Here is a 19,423-nt window from a genome sequence, read left to right on the forward strand (position 1 = left end):
TCACCCCTTCCGTCTGTTTTAACAGCCCCACCGTCAACAAACTCTCCCAGGTGAGATGTTCTGTCTGTAGAATGTAGAAATTGTGATAAAAGCAGTGAAGAGACAATTTCATTTTATCATATAAAAACCGTTAGATTCAAACATCGCGCTGACCGGCATATCAACACACAGGTCACGTGATCTTAAATAGACAGTATCCCTATAACACAGAACGACAAATTGTCAATAACACAGTATGGTGATTTATGTCCACCACAAGACTACACTTTGTTGGTAAAATGTAATATTACTCTCCTTGAGCCTCCCAAAATGTATTTACACTTTGTTGATCAAACTTAATATTACTCTCCTCCTTGATCCTTCCGCAATGTTTTGTTTTTCTAATGTTTTGTGTGTATGCTTGTGTGACTTTAGGCTACTGCTGCCTGTCTTGGCCAGGGCACTTGAAGAGATGTTTAATCTCAATGACGTATTCTTCTGGTAAAAAGATAAAATAAAATAAACATCTTAAACTTTCAGGTCAAGTAGCCAATGTACAATCAGCCATGTAAACATTTCTGACCCTACGTCATATCCCGCCCCTTGCAACCCACTCCCCTAAACCCCCGTTGATTCTACTACCGATGTTTAAACGGCATCGATGTCCGCATATAAAGCATCAAGTGTGAATCACCCTCAGGGACGAATCTCCTGATATACTAATGCGGCAAAAATTGGTGAAAAAATGTCTTACGTTATCGACTGGGGTTTCCACATTATAGCTATGGTTTTAATTACAACCAGAGGTTAAGCGCACGCAACGTGCGCGCGGAAACTCTAGTTATATTATATAATATTATTCTATGTATATATAGAGCTCCGGGAGTCGCAAACGGCAACAATCCCTTTCTCCTCCATGCTGCGGTTCAATCCGGACTGCACTGCAGGGAACGGTTGGCCGGTAGAACGCTGATTGGCTGTTACGTTACATCACTCAGGGAGTGACGCTGATTGGCTGGCATCATGTGAATGTCGCGGCAAAGTTCAAATATTTCCACTCGAGCGGAAGTGTCGCATTGCAAATCCTCGTGAACGCGTTTGCCCGTGACAAGGCGTTCATGGCGCGCCACAAGTCAAATCTTGCTGCAGATTTTTCTAGCGACAAATGTCACCTGATGCGCGTCTCTACATTGACTTTGTATGGAGTCGTGTCGACCCGTCGCGTTTGATTTGAACGCACAGTTAGAGAACCTCAGAGATCTATTATCTACTATCAAGGACATCCCACCTAGGTTATTTGGACGTCAATGGTGAAAAGACACTGGCTTCAACCATTCAGAAGGTGAACAAATCAGGGTTGTCAAAGTTGTTACACATGTAGAAACAGTGTTAGCAGGTCTCTAAAAAGTGAAGAACTGCTTTGGCAAGAGGAGGCTAAAACCTGCAATCAAACGAAAATGAAAACCCCCATCCTTCAACCAATCACTAGTCTGCTTCAAAGTGGCCCAATGACTTCCAAGATGTCGTGCTTGCACGCTAGTTTCGCTAGCATACTCCCAGAATATTGCTAATACGATGAGTTGGCTCATGCAACCACACACATTTTCTTCAGAAAATGCACATGCTGCGACAGTAAAGTTGGTGTTTAATAACAGGTCTGCCTATCAATGGTCCAATTCCTTACCAATTATGAATGGTATTGGTAAAGTATAAGATACAGTATTTTTGTGTATCTTATTCTCATTTAAGAAAGATTGGAGATTAACACAGAATGTTTTCCAGCACTTTTAATTTGAGGTCGATATATATGTTTAGCTTTGCTCTTGACTTTTTATTTTGCTTTCATTTTTGTACTATTTGCTGTGTATTTGCGTGCTCTTCCTTTCCCTGACTTCCTCATTTATTTATTTTCCTTCCTTCTGTGTCACGCCTAGATGTTTTGCTGCCTTAGGCGATGTCTCCACCGTGCGCTTTCTCCACCAAACCAATCACATTGCTGACAAGGTGTCCCAGGATAACGTGCGTAATCACTCCCAAACCTCTTCCTTACACAGTACACCTAGCAGGACAGTAGACATCCTTTTCACACAAGGACATTTAATTCCCCACAAAAAGTGGTCTGGTATCCACTTCTACCTTTGCCATTATACTAAGCTAATTACCTCACAAATCCAGCTTTTTAAGCTGAAGTACGTCTATAATTATGACACTTCTACAGCTACCATAGTCTAATAAGGAAGCTTCTGTTTTGTTGTTTGCAGGGAGGAGACGGCTCCGGCCACTACCAGGTCCAAGCCCGCCTGGCTCTGCTGGACAAGAACTTTAAACTGGCTGAGATGTACTACCTGGAACAGGTCAGTGTGGCGTCAGACCTCGAACCTGCTTCTTAAACCACCCTTTACCTGATAGTATGGTTGGATGTGCTCCGATGTGCCTGGGCTTAATTGACAGTGGTAACTGGCAACATTCTTGTATTTAAGACTCACTAGTGGAATGGTTGTATTTACTAAAGCATTCGTTGGCATTCTGCTATTCTTGTAGTGAGAGAGGTTCAGATGCATCATGATCCATTCTCTAAGGAAGGATATTTAAAATGCTATATTTTGTGTATATGTTTGGTTAGTTTTCAGTTCCTACTAGGCCGGGGTCGGCAACCCTTTCTTTGTAAAGGGCCATTTTTGGTTAGAAACGGGGTGTTGATAGCTGTCTCGGGCTGAACATGTATATTTTTGTTATAGGCCATTTTACTAGTTTAGCAATTAAATAGCCTGTATAGGCATATTCAACCATTTGAATTGATGCAATTAATACACATAGTTGCAATAATACATAGGCTACAAAACAAGATTTTGTTTTTATATTTTAGTGGATGTTATATCTAACAAGACATGCGGGAGGAAAGCAGGAAAAATCAACTAACAGGTTTTTAAATTGAAATTGAGTAGGCCTAGCTCTGCAGTTTCCGTTCATGTGTGGTCATGTGTGCAAATTAAATGAATATCATTGCATCAAAGAAAATATCAGCCTAACCCAGTTTTTGAAAATGAAACATCATCTTTAAGAGAACAACACTGGTAAACATTTCAAACAATTGAATGGGACGTCCAGTGCAGTGCTAAGTAGTGTTGCATTGATTGACATTGATCCCCCCGACCCCCAGTCACAGGACACAGTCCTGTTCTTGCTATTTGATCATAGTATTGATTGGTCATATAACCAATCTGTTTTGATAGACCCTACCTTCTGAACATAGGCCCTAATTAATCGGACATTGAACTTCTATGTCATCCAAGGGCTAATTTACACCTGCTCTGCAAAAGTGCACTATATGATGGCCAGGTAATGTTTATTTGGAAATCCTTTATTCCATTCATGTAGTACTATGACAGGTTTCAAAAGCTGAGGCTACAGGAAAAATGTGTAATGTAGGTCTAGTGGTTTCCAAAATAGCTTATCAAGTTTAACAAATATTCAACTTACTTTACAAAATAAGAAATATTTCCCCTAAAATGTATGATTTATTGGTATTAAGGTGGTGGTATATAACTGATTTTGAAGCCCTTGTCCCTGTGCCTTTCTCCAGAACGCCACTGATGAAGCCATTGAGATGTACCAGCAGCTGCACATGTGGGAGGAGTGCATTGCTGTGGCTGAGGCTAAGGTAATTATACACCAAGCTAGTCAAGGTGAGACTACATCTAGTAGAGCCACATCCAGTAGCTCAGCCCTCCAACAGGCAGGGACTCTCAGAAACCCATTGGGACCTTCTGACATCCTACAACTGTTCATCGGAGAGACATTGGTGCTGGGATGGAAATATTAGCATAGAAAAATAATTTGACTTCAATTCGGGGGAAATGCCTCAATGAAAAGACTCCTTTAATAAATGAGTGACCCCGTTCTAAAAACGCCTGCCTATGAAAACCAAGCCAATATTTCTCAGGCCCATCCAGAGCTGGACGGTCTCCGTCTGAACTACTACCGCTGGCTGACGGAAACGTCCCAGGACGAGATGGCCGGTGAGATGAAGGAGAGAGAGGGTGACTACCAGGCAGCCATCAGTCTGTACCTAAAGGCTGGCCTCCCAGCCAAGGCCGCCCGGCTAGCCATCAGCCAGCCGGACATCAGGGGCAGCAGCGACGTGGTGAACCGCATCACAGCCGCACTCCTCAAGGGGGAGTTCTTTGAGAGGGTAGGTGTTGCTGACCGCTACCTAATGTGATGTGATCTTAGACCAGGCATTAACCTTTTCTGTTACAACAGATACCATCCTAGCTTTGGACTTTTTGGAATGTAGTGTAGATAGAGGGCAGGGGTTACATGATTGGTGTTTTCGATCCCCGGGTTCCATCCCCAATGTCAGCCAGCTCCTTAATAACGTTTGAATCCAATGGCTAAAAGAGTGTTCTTAGTGAGTAAATAGTAGAATAAGAGAATGCTGATGAGATCCATTACATGTACTGAACAGTGGTGGGACAATGGCCTTGCCTCTAGATAGCCTTTTGTGGATCCTTTTTTAAAATTTGTTCTCTTATGCACAAAGTCACACCTTATGCTGTGGTTCTTTCTGTCCTAATTCCTCTTCTTATCTTGATGGCAGTTAGCCTGCTGGGTAATTAACAGTCAGTAAGGCAGTTGGTAAGGTTTTTTCTTTGCTCAACCTTTTCAAAATGTTTGAGCTGTTACCTTATTGATCTGCTTCTAACGGGGAAATTCTTTCATGTTGTTGCTTTAATCTCTCTGTATGCTCTTTCTTTCTCTCCGTCTCTGTCTCTCAGGATAGAGCACAGCACTACAAGGTTGTGTTGAGATAGCAAAACAACTTGGAATTTTATATTTATATTATATTGATATGTTTTATAACATGGGTCCTTAACAACATAGCATGCATACAACATTACATCAATATATATATGTGTATTTATATATGTGTGTGTAGAACATCAACCAAATAATATTATGCCAAATAATAACTAGAAAATGCATGTCCTGCAGAAAATGCAGTCAGTGCTGTAGTACAAAGTGAGATTGAAAATATCTTTTAATAAAGCCACATAGATTAAGACATAAAGAAACGTTAAATGGCTTAAATCAAGTGAAGGGATGAAGGGTGAAGGGAGTTCAAAAGTCTAAATGGAATAAACAATGTAAACATGCACACCATTTCAATTTTTTTTAATATATATTTAATATATAATGGTTGGAAACAAATAAATTGACAGCTGAATGAAAAGCATTGCTAAAAATGCAGAAATGTAAAAGGAATTGAACTGAAGAATCTGAAATAGCTGAAATTGTATGTACTCGCCATATGCTAATTTTTCCAGCCTAACGCTATTAAAAGTTGTCCAATTGGGCGGGAAAATTGAAAAAACTGAACATCGCAAAAAGTAGTCCAATTAAGTGAGAAAAACTAGCCCATCTGGCAACCCTGCCTGCACTTCCTCTAACCTCAGCGTAAACAATGAGACCAACTGAAAACAAGCCGACATGGAACTTAAACTGTGATTTTGAAAAAAGTATAAAGGTAATCAAAATTCTGTTTTCAGATTATTGAAGATACAAGTGTGTTGATTTGTTAAACCTTTGAACGAAGGTTAACGATAACATATTGACCACGTTACGAAGTCTGAAGTAGTAAGTGTCAGAGAATGGGCGGACGGCTCCATTAACTTCCATTGTAAAAAATAGTATTTTAAAAGTAGAATATCTTAAAAAGTATAAAATATTTTAAAAAATACTGAAAAGAATTGCTCAATTCCAAGCTAATATGAACATTTCAAAATTGGAATGGAGTCTAGGTGAAAAATTGAGGAAGGAGATAGGTCTCAAAGTTTGTAGAGAATAATAAAGAAAGAAAGAATAAAACTTCATGAGAACAGTAGTTGAGCGCTGCATGCAGCACTCACCAAATGAATTCCTCTGAACTCCAAACCTTTTTCTAGGCGGGTGACTTGTATGACATGGTCGGCAATAAGCAGAGAGCTCTGGAGTGTTACCGCAAAGGGAACACCTTCAGGAAAGGTATGTGTCTAGACCTCCCCAGATGGCTCTTATTTCTAATGGGGGTGTATAGAAATAGGAGTATTCACTAAACATTACCCAAGATATAAACTGTGTTAGATTTAGATTCATTTCAGTCTCCCTCTCTCCCACTCCTGTCAGCGGTGGAGCTGTCTCGTGTTTCCTTCCCAAGTGAGGTGGTGAGGCTGGAGGAGGCGTGGGGTGACCACCTGGTGCAACAGAAGCAAATGGACGCCGCCATCAACCACTTCATCGAAGCAGGGTACGACACCTAGTTTATTTTAGGTGTCATGTCCATCGCTGGGTACCACACCTAGCCTAGTTCAGGAGTCATGTCCATCGCTGGGTACCACACCTAGCCTAGTTCAGGAGTCATGTCCATCTCTGGGTACGACACCTAGCCTAGTTCAGGAGTCATGTCCATCTCTGGGTACCACACCTAGCCTAGTTCAGGAGTCATGTCCATCTCTGGGTACCACACCTAGCCTAGTTCAGGAGTCATGTCCATCTCTGGGTACCACACCTAGCCTAGTTCAGGAGTCATGTCCATCGCTGGGTACCACACCTACCCTAGTTCAGGAGTCATGTCCATCGCTGGGTACCACACCTAGCCTAGTTCAGGAGTCATGTCCTTCGCTGGGTACGACACCTAGCCTAGTTCAGGAGTCATGTCCATCTCTGGGTACGACACCTAGCCTAGTTCAGGAGTCATGTCCATCTCTGGGTACCACACCTAGCCTAGTTCAGGAGTCATGTCCATCTCTGGGTACGACACCTAGCCTAGTTAAGGAGTCATGTCCATCGCTGGGTACCACACCTAGCCTAGTTCAGGAGTCATGTCCATCGCTGGGTACCACACCTAGCCTAGTTCAGGAGTCATGTCCATCTCTGGGTACCACACCTAGCCTAGTTCAGGAGTCATGTCCATCTCTGGGTACGACACCTAGCCTAGTTAAGGAGTCATGTCCATCGCTGGGTACCACACCTAGCCTAGTTCAGGAGTCATGTCCATCTCTGGGTACCACACCTAGCCTAGTTCAGGAGTCATGTCCATCTCTGGGTACCACACCTAGCCTAGTTTAGGAGTCATGTCCATCTCTGGGTACGACACCTAGCCTAGTTCAGGAGTCATGTCCATCGCTGGGTACCACACCTAGCCTAGTTCAGGAGTCATGTCCATCGCTGGGTAACACACCTAGCTTAGTTCAGAGATGGGAATGCATCCATTACTGAGTGAGTGCAGTTATTTTATTTGTCTCCATATAGAAGCACACAGAGCACTATCAGCTAAAAGGTCCAAGTTATTCACTTCACTTTGAGTTGATGTGGATGACAGTAGATGAAGCTACACCTTTTCCTGGCATACATATTAGCTATTCAATTGGTAATGTTATGACCCCGACTATATTTGCATACACATATATCGATAATAAAAAGAGGATAAAGAAAGAGACAGATCTGATCTTGGGAAGACAGACAGACAGACAGTCTGTCCTCCAAAGATCAGATGCATAAACCAAATGCTTTGCTTCCAGAATGTCTTAAGATAAGCGATGTTTCCCTTCCACCGTTCAGCTCCTCCATGAAGGCCATGGAGGCAGCCATCGCAGCGCGCCAGTGGAAGAAGGCCGTCCACCTGCTGGAGCTCCAGGAGGACCAGTCATTTGGGAAGTACTACTTGAAGATCGCTCAGCACTACGCCTCTGTGCAGGACTATCAGGTACGAGGGCAGGAAGCTTCTACGTGCCTCCACTGAGCTCTAGTTATTGTCTTGCCACACGTTTTGTTGCGTTCAGTTCCTTCCTTGGTCTGCACATAAAACCGGCAAAATGATGTCCATCAGTAATTCTAAGTCCACAAAAATGAAAATAATAAAAAACTAAAGTACTTACTTTCTGAAATACTTTCTCCCACTCTTTAAAGATCAACTATACAGCAATAACCTTGGTTAATTACAGGAAAAGGTTATTGTTTTACTAACCACACAAAGGCCAAAGAAAACCATTCCACCCCTACCGTGTAAAAAACGGATCGCAGGATGGGAGAGCCCCCCGCACGTGATAAAGACATGATGCCCCACCTCCTGTTTCCCCTGGCGGTCCGCTCTGGTCTCACTCTGTGGTTCGTTTCCCCTGGCGGTCCCGTCTGGTCTCACTCTGTGGTTCGTTTCCCCTGGCGGTCCGCTCTGGTCTCACTCTGTGGTTCGTTTCCCCTGGCGGTCCGCTCTGGTCTCACTCTGTGGTTCGTTTCCCCTGGCGGACCGCTCTGGTCTCACTCTGTGGTTCGTTTCCCCTGGCGGTCCGCTCTGGTCTCACTCTGTGGTTCGTTTCCCCTGGCGGTCCGCTCTGGTCTCACTCTGTGGTTCGTTTCCCCTGGCGGTCCGCTCTGGTCTCACTCTGTGGTTCGTTTCCCCTGGCGGTCCGCTCTGGTCTCACTCTGTGGTTCGTTTCCCCTGGCGGTCCGCTCTGGTCTCACTCTGTGGTTCGTTTCCCCTGGCGGTCCGCTCTGGTCTCACTCTGTGGTTCGTTTCCCCTGGCGGTCCGCTCTGGTCTCACTCTGTGGTTCGTTTCCCCTGGCGGTCCGCTCTGGTCTCACTCTGTGGTTCGTTTCCCCTGGCGGTCCCGTCTGGTCTCACTCTGTGGTTTGTTTCCCCTGGCGGTCCGCTCTGGTCTCACTCTGTGGTTCGTTTCCCCTGGCGGTCCGCTCTGGTCTCACTCTGTGGTTCGTTTCCCCTGGCGGACCGCTCTGGTCTCACTCTGTGGTTCGTTTCCCCTGGCGGTCCGCTCTGGTCTCACTCTGTGGTTCGTTTCCCCTGGCGGTCCGCTCTGGTCTCACTCTGTGGTTCGTTTCCCCTGGCGGTCCAGTTACTGCCCAGTCATTATAAAGAACAACTGCATCTTTTACCGGCCCATGCTCAACTCTCTCTCCCAGCACTTAAACCATTTGCACACACACTGCATATACATCAAATATATCATCAGATATTATGATCATAAATATCATAAATTATTATTACAATGTATAACATCTTATATGATTTTAATATTTATCATAATCTATTATTATGTCACAATGCATTGTCATAATCTATTTTTATAATAAATATTTTTATAATCTATTATATATAACAATGTTTTTTTATATATTAGCATATTATATATCATAATTAAGTGTAAGATAATCATAACGTATTATTATACAATTATTATCAGATATATCATGGTGTATATGATCATGTGTTATTAGATTATGTATCATAATGTGTATGATATGTGTTGTGTCATAGTTTGTTATTATAATGTATAATTATCAGATGTATCATAGTGTATATGATAATGTGTTATCACATGTATCATAGTGTAGCTGATAATGTGTTATTATCAGATGTATTAATAATATGTTATTAGATGTATCATAGTGTGTTATTATAATGTGTTAGTAGAAGATGAATCATGATGTGTATGATAATGTATTATTATCATATGTATGTTATCAGAAGATGTGTAAATGATGATGTGTTATTATCAGATGTATCATAGTGTGTTATTGTAATGAGTATCATTATGTATTATTCTTCACCGTAGTGTTTTGTTAACCTGTGCAGGTGGCTGAGCGGCTGTTTGTGAAGGGAGGTCACATTAAAGACGCTATAGACATGTACACCTTGTGTGGGCGCTGGGAGGAGGCTCATAAGGTCAGTGCACACACAGAATAAAAAGAAGTCAGTGTCAAATGGTAGAATATAATTTTGATAATATTATTATTACACTTGTGTCAAGTAACGCGTTATCGTCAAAAAAGCCAAACGTGTTTAATGTTGTTCATTTTAATTCTTGTTTTATCATTTACTACATATATTAACACCACCCGCAAAATAACGTAAATGTAACAAGTTATAATATTTGACCTCAGACCCAAAGTGATATTGTAACGTCTACTGGCATTATAATGAAAAGCATTTTCGCCCAACACTGCCGGTGTCTGCAGCTCACTGCACTGTGTGTGTGTGTCCACAGCTGGCAGAGGAGTGTATGAGTTCTGACCAAGTGTCGGCCCTGTATCTGAGCCGAGCTCAGGACCTGGAGAGAGAGGGGAAATACAAGGAGGCTGAGAGGTAACTGTTATGTTGTATTGAGCACCTGGCGACGCCTAGTGTTGTTTTATGTTACGCTGAAGCCCATAATGCGGTGCCGGGGGGTTGACTGATTCATTCAATATCATAATGGGGCCCTTGGAGTTGCTTTGTTTACTGCCGTTGTTTGAGTAAAGAGTTAAGAGTAACCAGATTAGTGTTGACCAACCAATCAAAAGGACAATTCTATATCAAATAAACTCAATGTGGAACCAGCTCTTTGTCTAACCAGCCAGAGTAAGCTGGCATTTCAGTATCCAACAATTGAATCCCACCCCTGCATTCAGACCTCCCTCCAAAGCCACTCCCCAAAAGTAGGTGACTAGCGTGCTGGCTTTAGCTATAGGTCTGCCTAGCCTTGTGAAGACTGAGATCCTGCCCAATGAAGGTAGCCTTGTAGGTAGGTAGACAGGCTGGTTAGACATCCAATTATTTTTATCTGCGGTCACAGATATCAGATTTATTTTTGTTTGGAGCAATTGATTTATTGATGGTTGGGATGTAAAAGTTACAAATTGAGACAAAAACGAGTCAGTCAGTCAACTGTGTGTGTGTGTGTGTGTGTGTGTGTGTGTGTGTGTGTGTGTGTGTGTGTGTGTGTGTGTGTGTGTGTGTGTGTGTGTGTGTGTGTGTGTGTGTGTGTGTGTGTGTGTGTGTCTGGACAGGCTGTTTGCAGCTGTGAAACAGCCCGACCTGTCCATTACCATGTATAAGAAGAAGAGGCTTTTTGAGGACATGATTCGCCTTGTTGCCAAGCACCATCCCGACCTGCTGAAGGAAACCCACCTCCACCTGGCCAAGGTATGTCAGACGACTGATGTAAAGCCTTCTGGGAACAGTCCACCAGCTGCAGCTCCAGTAGCATAGATGCACTTTGTTGAGCTGTACCAGGTTCTGGAACTTTGGGACACATGAAGCTGCTGGGCAGCACTTTGACTCCAATGTGATCGTATGTGTCGTTGGTGGCAGACAAACTTCTACGTTTTCTAAATGTAAGTTTAGTCCTGGGGACTGTATCTCCTCTAGCATAATGCACCAGGATGTTGAGGCCTGGTGACTGTATCTCCTCTAGCATAATGCACCAGGATGTTGAGGCCTGGTGACTGTACCTCCTCTAGCGTAATGCACCAGGATGATGTTGAGGCCTGGTGACTGTATCTCCTCTAGCGTAATGTACCAGGATGATGTTGAGGCCTGGTGACTGTATCTCCTCTAGCGTAATGCACCAGGATGATGTTGAGGCCTGGTGACTGTATCTCCTCTAGCGTAATGCACCAGGATGATGTTGAGGCCTAGTGACTGTACCTCCTCTAGCGTAATGCACCAGGATGATGTTGAGGCCTGGTGACTGTATCTCCTCTAGCGTAATGCACCAGGATGATGTTGAGGCCTGGTGACTGTATCTCCTCTAGCGTAATGCAACAGGATGATGTTGAGGCATGGTGACTGTATCTCCTCTAGCGTAATGCACCAGGATGATGTTGAGGCCTGGTGACTGTATCTCCTCTAGCGTAATGCACCAGGATGATGTTGAGGCCTGGTGACTGTACCTCCTCTAGCGTAATGCACCAGGATGATGTTGAGGCCTGGTGACTGTATCTCCTCTAGCGTAATGCACCAGGATGATGTTGAGGCCTGGTGACTGTATCTCCTCTAGCGTAATGCACCAGGATGATGTTGAGGCCTGGTGACTGTATCTCCTCTAGCGTAATGCACCAGGATGATGTTGAGGCCTGGTGACTGTACCTCCTCTAGCGTAATGCACCAGGATGATGTTGAGGCCTGGTGACTGTATCTCCTCTAGCGTAATGCACCAGGATGATGTTGAGGCCTGGTGACTGTACCTCCTCTAGCGTAATGCACCAGGATGATGTTGAGGCCTGGTGACTGTATCTCCTCTAGCGTAATGCACCAGGATGATGTTGAGGCCTGGTGACTTTATCTCCTCTAGCGTAATGCACCAGGATGATGTTGAGGCCTGGTGACTGTACCTCCTCTAGCGTAATGCACCAGGATGATGTTGAGGCCTGGTGACTGTATCTCCTCTAGCGTAATGCACCAGGATGATGTTGAGGCCTGGTGACTGTATCTCCTCTAGCGTAATGTACCAGGATGATGTTGAGGCCTGGTGACTGTATCTCCTCTAGCGTAATGCACCAGGATGATGTTGAGGCCTGGTGACTGTATCTCCTCTAGCGTAATGCACCAGGATGATGTTGAGGCCTAGTGACTGTACCTCCTCTAGCGTAATGCACCAGGATGATGTTGAGGCATGGTGACTGTATCTCCTCTAGCGTAATGCACCAGGATGATGTTGAGGCCTGGTGACTGTATCTCCTCTAGCGTAATGCACCAGGATGATGTTGAGGCCTGGTGACTGTACCTCCTCTAGCGTAATGCACCAGGATGATGTTGAGGCCTGGTGACTGTATCTCCTCTAGCGTAATGCACCAGGATGATGTTGAGGCCTGGTGACTGTACCTCCTCTAGCGTAATGCACCAGGATGATGTTGAGGCCTGGTGACTGTATCTCCTCTAGCGTAATGCACCAGGATGATGTTGAGGCCTGGTGACTGTACCTCCTCTAGCGTAATGCACCAGGATGATGTTGAGGCCTGGTGACTGTATCTCCTCTAGCGTAATGCACCAGGATGATGTTGAGGCCTGGTGACTGTACCTCCTCTAGCGTAATGCACCAGGATGATGTTGAGGCCTGGTGACTGTATCTCCTCTAGCGTAATGCACCAGGATGATGTTGAGGCCTGGTGACTGTATCTCCTCTAGCGTAATGCACCAGGATGATGTTGAGGCCTGGTGACTGTACCTCCTCTAGCGTAATGCACCAGGATGATGTTGAGGCCTGGTGACTGTATCTCCTCTAGCGTAATGCACCAGGATGATGTTGAGGCCTGGTGACTGTATCTCCTCTAGCGTAATGCACCAGGATGATGTTGAGGCCTGGTGACTTTATCTCCTCTAGCGTAATGCACCAGGATGATGTTGAGGCCTGGTGACTGTATCTCCTCTAGCGTAATGCACCAGGATGATGTTGAGGCCTGTTGACTGTATCTCCTCTAGCGTAATGCACCAGGATGATGTTGAGGCCTGGTGACTGTACCTCCTCTAGCGTAATGCACCAGGATGATGTTGAGGCCTGGTGACTGTATCTCCTCTAGCGTAATGCACCAGGATGATGTTGAGGCCTGGTGACTGTATCTCCTCTAGCGTAATGTACCAGGATGATGTTGAGGCCTGGTGACTTTATCTCCTCTAGCGTAATGCACCAGGATGATGTTGAGGCCTGGTGACTGTATCTCCTCCAGGAGCTGGAAGGTGAGGCGAGGATGGGGGAAGCAGAGCACCACTACCTGGAGGCCGGGGAGTGGAAAGCTGCAGTGCACATGTACCGCGCCGGAGACATGTGGGAGGAGGCATACAGGGTGTGTGTGTGTGTGTGTGTGTGTGTGTGTGTGTGTGTGTGTTGCTTGGACTTGCGTGCATGTGTGGCATGGATTTCGTGTATGAAAATCTGTATGTTTGTGGGTGGGATTGTACTTCTCAATGTGTGTGTGTGTGTTTCTTTTTTTCTGTGTGTGTGTGTGTGTGGGGGGGGGATCTGCACATCTGTGTGTGTGTGTGTGTGTTTGTGGCTCTGTACTTCTGTGTGTGTGGGTGTGTACTTCTGTTTGTCTGTGTATGTGGCTCTGTACTTCTGTGTGTGTGTGGGTGTGTACTTATGTGTGTGTGTGTATGTGGCTCTGTACGTCTTCATTCAGAGTGTCTGTACTTCTATGTGTGTGCATTTGTGTGTGGCTCTATACTCTATACTTCATGTGTGTGTGCGTGTGGTTCTGTATTTTTCAGTGTGTGTGTGTGTTTGGCTCATAACGTGTTCCTGTGTGTGGTCAGGTGGCTAAGAGCCATGGGGGCCCCGGGGCCCAGAAACAGGTGGCCTACCTCTGGGCCCGGAGCCTTGGGGGAGAGGCTGCAGTCAAGCTGCTCAACAAGTTCAGCCTGACCGACTACGCCATCGACTTTGCTTCAGACAACTGGTGTGTACCGGGAAGAACCGGCTTGGTGTCTAACAGCCCACAGAGCGGTCGCTCGTCGGATGAGTTGGTGTCCTCACACCTTACTATACCGCTAGGCTCCTCTGAGTCGCATTATAGACCCCACATCTGCTGACCCAAGCTAAAGTCATGGGCAGCCTGGTCTCAAAACGTTTCACTGAGGGATGTAACCACTACAAACCTACCCAATATCTTGTCAGGAAAACATGGGATGGTTCAAGAATAAACAAATCAAAGTCATGTCTAGTTGTATGCACCGTGTATGCACTCCACTGCACTGTAATGTAGGTGTATGTTCATTGGTCACTGCCGTGGCCACGGGAGCTCATTGGTCACATGCTGGGCTAACTGGACGGCAGGGTTACAGGGTAAACTCATTAAATAACATAATTAGTTGTTGACTGTCCATCCCCTTATTGCGCCATCTCCTTTTAAATTATTGGGACTTTTTTGTCATGTTAATAATGTCCCCTGGACGGCTACTCAGAATAACACACGGTTGAAATTGATTAGTTGCTCATAAATAACGTAACCTAATGTCTTGTCTTTGGTGGTATGGTTCCCGTCCTCAGCTCCTTCGACTTTGCCTTTGAGTTAGCCCGTCTGGCGAACAAACAGAAGGTCCCGGAGATCCACCTGAAGCACGCCATGTACCTGGAAGACGAGGTGGACCCCCGCAGTGAACCACCCCTTTGTCTTACCATCCTTAGACTCTTACGCTGTTCATTCAATACAGATATTCTTTATCATGAGGATCTATGGCCTATCCATAGGCCTTTTAGTAATAGAGATTAAATACATGTACATTTCAACCTCATTCAAAAAAAATGAAAAGAGAGTGAACATATTTTTAACCATTTTGGTTTTGTCAGCACTTATTTACCACTACTGAATGTTTAGTCAAATCTTTCACAGGCTACTTCTGCTTGTAGATCGTTTTCATTCATACTTCAGGCCCACTCTGAATAACCTCCTTCCATTAACTCTAGGTCAAGTAGTAATCCCTCAGTTTGTTCTGAACCTATTTTCATGGTTTTCACACTCTGGAAACCCGCCTTCCACTAAATGTCAAATGTTTCATGCTATTCTTGCGTGCTATCCATATTTTTATTTAAAGGGCAAGTTTCAAGAGGCGGAGTCGGAGTTCATCAAGGCCGGGAAGCCCAAGGAAGCGGTCCTGATGTAAGTAAAAACGTGACAGAGTCCACATTCAATTGTCTGTCAGCTGTAAGCCTGGAACGACACATTGCCAACATGTTAAGTTCAGGTATAATAGCAGCACCACACATTGGCAACATGCTAAGTTCAGGTTTAATATCAGCACCACACATTAGCCACATGCTGAGTTCAGGTATTATAGCAGCACCATACATTAGCAATATGCTAAGTTCAGGTATAATAGCAGAATGACACATTGCCGACAAGTTAAGTTCAGGTATATACCAGCACCACACATTGCCAACATGCTAAGTTCAGGTATAATACCAGCACCACACATTAGCAACATGCTAAGTTCAGGTACAATACCAGCACCACACATAAGTAACATGCTAAGTTCAGGTATAATACCAGCACCACACATAAGCAACATGCTATGTTCAGGTATAATAGCAGCACCCACATTAGCAATATGCTAAGTTCAGGTATTATAGCAGCACCACCAAGTGTTGCTTACACGCTATGTATCTGACCACTTGTACAACATGTGCCTGCAAAGCTAATGGCATTTTCAAAAACTGTTTTATGCTATTATGACGTTTTGAAGCAATCAATCTGCAATTCTGTGCTTTCAGTCCCACCGCACAAACACAGAACACTTATTCATATTATATATATTCCTATTCATGATGAACACCTGGTATTATTCTTGAGGAACTTATGGTAACATCATTGTGAACACCTGATTTTATTGTTTATGAACAACTGGTATTGTTCATGATGAACATCTGGTATTGTTCATGATGAATATCTGGTATTATTCATGATGAACACCTGGTATTATTCATGAGGAACATCTGGTGTTATTCATGAGGAACACCTGGTGTTATTCATGAGGAACACCTGGTGTTATTCATGATGAACATCTGGTATTATTAATGATGAACATCTGGTATTATTCATGAGGAACACCTGGTGTTATTCATAATGAACATCTGGTATTATTCATGATGAACATCTGGTATTATTCATGAGGAACGTCTGGTATTATTCATGAGGAACACCTGGTGTTATTCATGATGAACATCTGGTATTATTCATGATGAACATCTGGTATTATTCATGAGGAACACCTGGTGTTATTCATGATGAACATCTGGTGTTATTCATGATGAACATCTGGTATTATTCATGATGAACATCTGGTATTATTCATGAGGAACGTCTGGTATTATTCATGAGGAACGTCTGGTATTATTCATGAGAAACATCTGGTATTATTCATGAGGAACATCTGGTGTTATACATGAGGAAATTCAGGAATAATATAAAAAGTCTGATAGTAGACAGACTCTTATCTTGGGGAGATTTGTCAATCACCTTCCTCATACATCTGCATACATCTGCATACACATCCAATCATGTGGCCGGATGCGGGCTCTGTCAGAGCATCATTGGCCATAACGGTGAAAAAAAACACAGCCAGCAGTATTAACCCATTTGTACCTGCTGCTGGGCAGCGCAACATTGTATCTAGTAGATACAATGTTGCTGTATCTAGTAGATACAATGTTGCTCCGCGCAGCTGGTACAAATGGGTTAATGGTAAACAGGCATTGATGCCAATCCGGTCTTAAAGGTAAACATGCAAAGATGCGTGATCCAGTCTGAATGGGTTAAACAGAAAAAAGGTTCTGTAAAGATTTGAAATCAATACCTTGCAGACTGGCCACTGTACTGTGTGTGTGTGTGTGTGTGTGTGTGTGTGTGTGTGTGTGTGTGTGTGTCCGTCCTTTAGGTATGAACACAACCAGGACTGGGCAGGTGCGCAGCGCGTAGCTGAGGGTCATGACCCGGACAGTGTGGGAGAGGTTCTGGTTGGCCAGGCAAAGTCCTGCTTTGACCAGAAGGACTTTCAGAAGGCTGAGGCCTTCCTACTCCGGGCCCAGAGGCCCCAGCTCGCTGTTCAATACTACAAGGTAGAAAGACCCCTGCTGGCTGTTCAATACTACAATACAGTATGTAAATGTCACATGTCTGTATGGTGTTGTTATTATTATTTTTGGTCTGCTGGTGCATGGACCTTGACAGAAGTGTGTACACAACCTTTGGTTTTGAATGCATACAAACTGTTTTTGTGTAAATGTTTGATGTCGAGGTTTCTCCAGTCTGTGGTGTGTTGTCGCCAGGATGTTTCTCCAGTCTGTGGTGTGTGTTGTTCCCAGGATGTTTCTCCAGTCTGTGGTGTGTGTTGTCCCCAGGATGTTTCTCCAGTCTGTGGTGTGTTGTCCCCAGGATGTTTCTCCAGTCTGTGGTGTGTTGTTCCCAGGATGTTTCTCCAGTCTGTGGTGTGTGTTGTTCCCAGGATGTTTCTCCAGTCTGTGGTGTGTTGTCCCCAGGATGTTTCTCCAGTCTGTGGTGTGTGTTGTTCCCAGGATGTTTCTCCAGTCTGTGGTGTGTTGTTCCCAGGATGTTTCTCCAGTCTGTGGTGTGTGTTGTTCCCAGGATGTTTCTCCAGTCTGTGGTGTGTTGTCCCCAGGATGTTTCTCCAGTCTGTGGTGTGTGTTGTCCCCAGGATGCAGGGATGTGGAGCGATGCCGTGCGGCTCTGTAAGGAGTACTTGCCCAGTAAGTTGGCCCTCCTGCAGGAGGAGTACGATTCAGAGGCTGCCAAGCAGGGCCCGCGGTGAGTCCCCAGGGTAGTGTTGGGATCGGGGTGCACTACAAACTACACAACCAGGCTACAAGCAAATAAGGAGCCCGCCTCCACCATGTCCCAAAAGGAAGTCCATTGTCAGTCCACCAATACTTATGTCATAACATCAGACTCATTTTCAAGATTTTCAAGAATGCACAGCAATTACAGAGCAGTCGCTGGGAATGAAATTATTTAGTCGTCGGCTCCTCCAACAGTGCAATATAAAAAAAAGAAAGAGTATACGAGAAACACAAGTAGGAAAGCTGAGACTTAAATAATAATAATAATAAAAGGTAAGTTTATAAGAGGAACACAAGTAGGAGAGCAGAGACCTAAATGCAAAACTAAATAAATGTAAAATGTAAACAGACGTGTTTATCCAGATGTTGACTGGTATAAAGTGGCAAGTTATAAAGTGTCATAGCGGTGAGCTAAGTAGCTCAGGAGTTCAGTAGTCCTATGGCCCGTGGGATGAAACTGTCCCTGAGTCTGGTGGTGCTAGACCGGATGCTGCGGTAGCGTCTCACAGATGGCAGCAGCTGAAACAGTTTGTTACTTCTTCATCTCCATCACAACATTTGCTCAGCTGTGTGTGTTGTAGTTCATAGAAAAAGTTAATATAGAACTGGATATCATTGGTTAATCCAATCCATTAAGGGTGGATTTAATCCAGGTCTGAACAGGATCTTTAGACTGTAACTGATTTAGCGCGTGTGTGTGTGTGTGTGTGTGTGTGTGTGTGTGTGTGTGTGTGTGTGTGTGTGTGTGTCTAGAGGTATGGAGGGGTTGGTGGAGCAGGCTCAGAAGTGGGAACAGTCTGGAGAGTTCACCCGCGCGGTGGAGTGTTACCTTAGGGTGAAGGACAGCTCCAACGCGGCCCTGACAGAGAAGTGCTGGATGAAGGTAATTTAGAACCAGGGGGGTCGATGCGCATGGCTCATACTCATAATGGGTATATATATATATATCTATATATATATTGTCTGTGGTTATTGTTTCTTTAGTTAGGTCGTTTTTACTATACCACATTGTGTTTCGTTTGTTGTGTGTAGTTCACCCCACATTCCACTAGATTGTAATACATTGGGATATATTGTTGAGCTTGGCTTAATTATACAGATCTTGTTTTTTAGAAACGCATGTTAATTAATGACTTTACATTGCAAGGTGGCTAATAGTTAAATCCTTATCTTGGATATGATGCAAAGCAACAAAAAGCATCCATCATCATTAGTTTATCATTATTTTAGAACTAGTTTTACAGATATTACATATATATTTACATATAGATCAGGGTCCTGTTTCTAGGAGCTGGGTATCCAGGTTAACACAGATACCAAGATAAAAACTATTGCCGGTTGAG

The 19,423-nt window shown here is 44.2% G+C and overlaps 1 protein-coding gene across 1 annotated transcript in view; it reads left to right on the forward strand.

Annotated features, from left to right (window-relative positions):
* Nucleotides 1–19,423, forward strand: part of ift172 (intraflagellar transport 172) — a 60,263-nt gene that overhangs the window by 22,256 nt on the left and 18,584 nt on the right. Inside the window, exons 19-35 of the mRNA XM_079753303.1 lie at nucleotides 1,914–1,998; nucleotides 2,241–2,333; nucleotides 3,563–3,640; nucleotides 3,923–4,171; nucleotides 5,925–6,003; nucleotides 6,145–6,265; nucleotides 7,579–7,723; nucleotides 9,608–9,697; nucleotides 10,020–10,117; nucleotides 10,801–10,936; nucleotides 13,459–13,575; nucleotides 14,045–14,187; nucleotides 14,778–14,871; nucleotides 15,323–15,387; nucleotides 17,162–17,342; nucleotides 17,939–18,048; nucleotides 18,834–18,963. Coding sequence (XP_079609429.1) covers nucleotides 1,914–1,998; nucleotides 2,241–2,333; nucleotides 3,563–3,640; nucleotides 3,923–4,171; nucleotides 5,925–6,003; nucleotides 6,145–6,265; nucleotides 7,579–7,723; nucleotides 9,608–9,697; nucleotides 10,020–10,117; nucleotides 10,801–10,936; nucleotides 13,459–13,575; nucleotides 14,045–14,187; nucleotides 14,778–14,871; nucleotides 15,323–15,387; nucleotides 17,162–17,342; nucleotides 17,939–18,048; nucleotides 18,834–18,963 — 2,014 coding nt within the window. The remainder of the gene's footprint in view (nucleotides 1–1,913; nucleotides 1,999–2,240; nucleotides 2,334–3,562; nucleotides 3,641–3,922; nucleotides 4,172–5,924; nucleotides 6,004–6,144; nucleotides 6,266–7,578; nucleotides 7,724–9,607; nucleotides 9,698–10,019; nucleotides 10,118–10,800; nucleotides 10,937–13,458; nucleotides 13,576–14,044; nucleotides 14,188–14,777; nucleotides 14,872–15,322; nucleotides 15,388–17,161; nucleotides 17,343–17,938; nucleotides 18,049–18,833; nucleotides 18,964–19,423) is intronic.

This window comes from Pollachius pollachius (assembly GCF_949987615.1).
Source record: "Pollachius pollachius genome assembly, chromosome: 16".
Taxonomy (NCBI): Eukaryota; Metazoa; Chordata; class Actinopteri; order Gadiformes; family Gadidae; genus Pollachius; species Pollachius pollachius.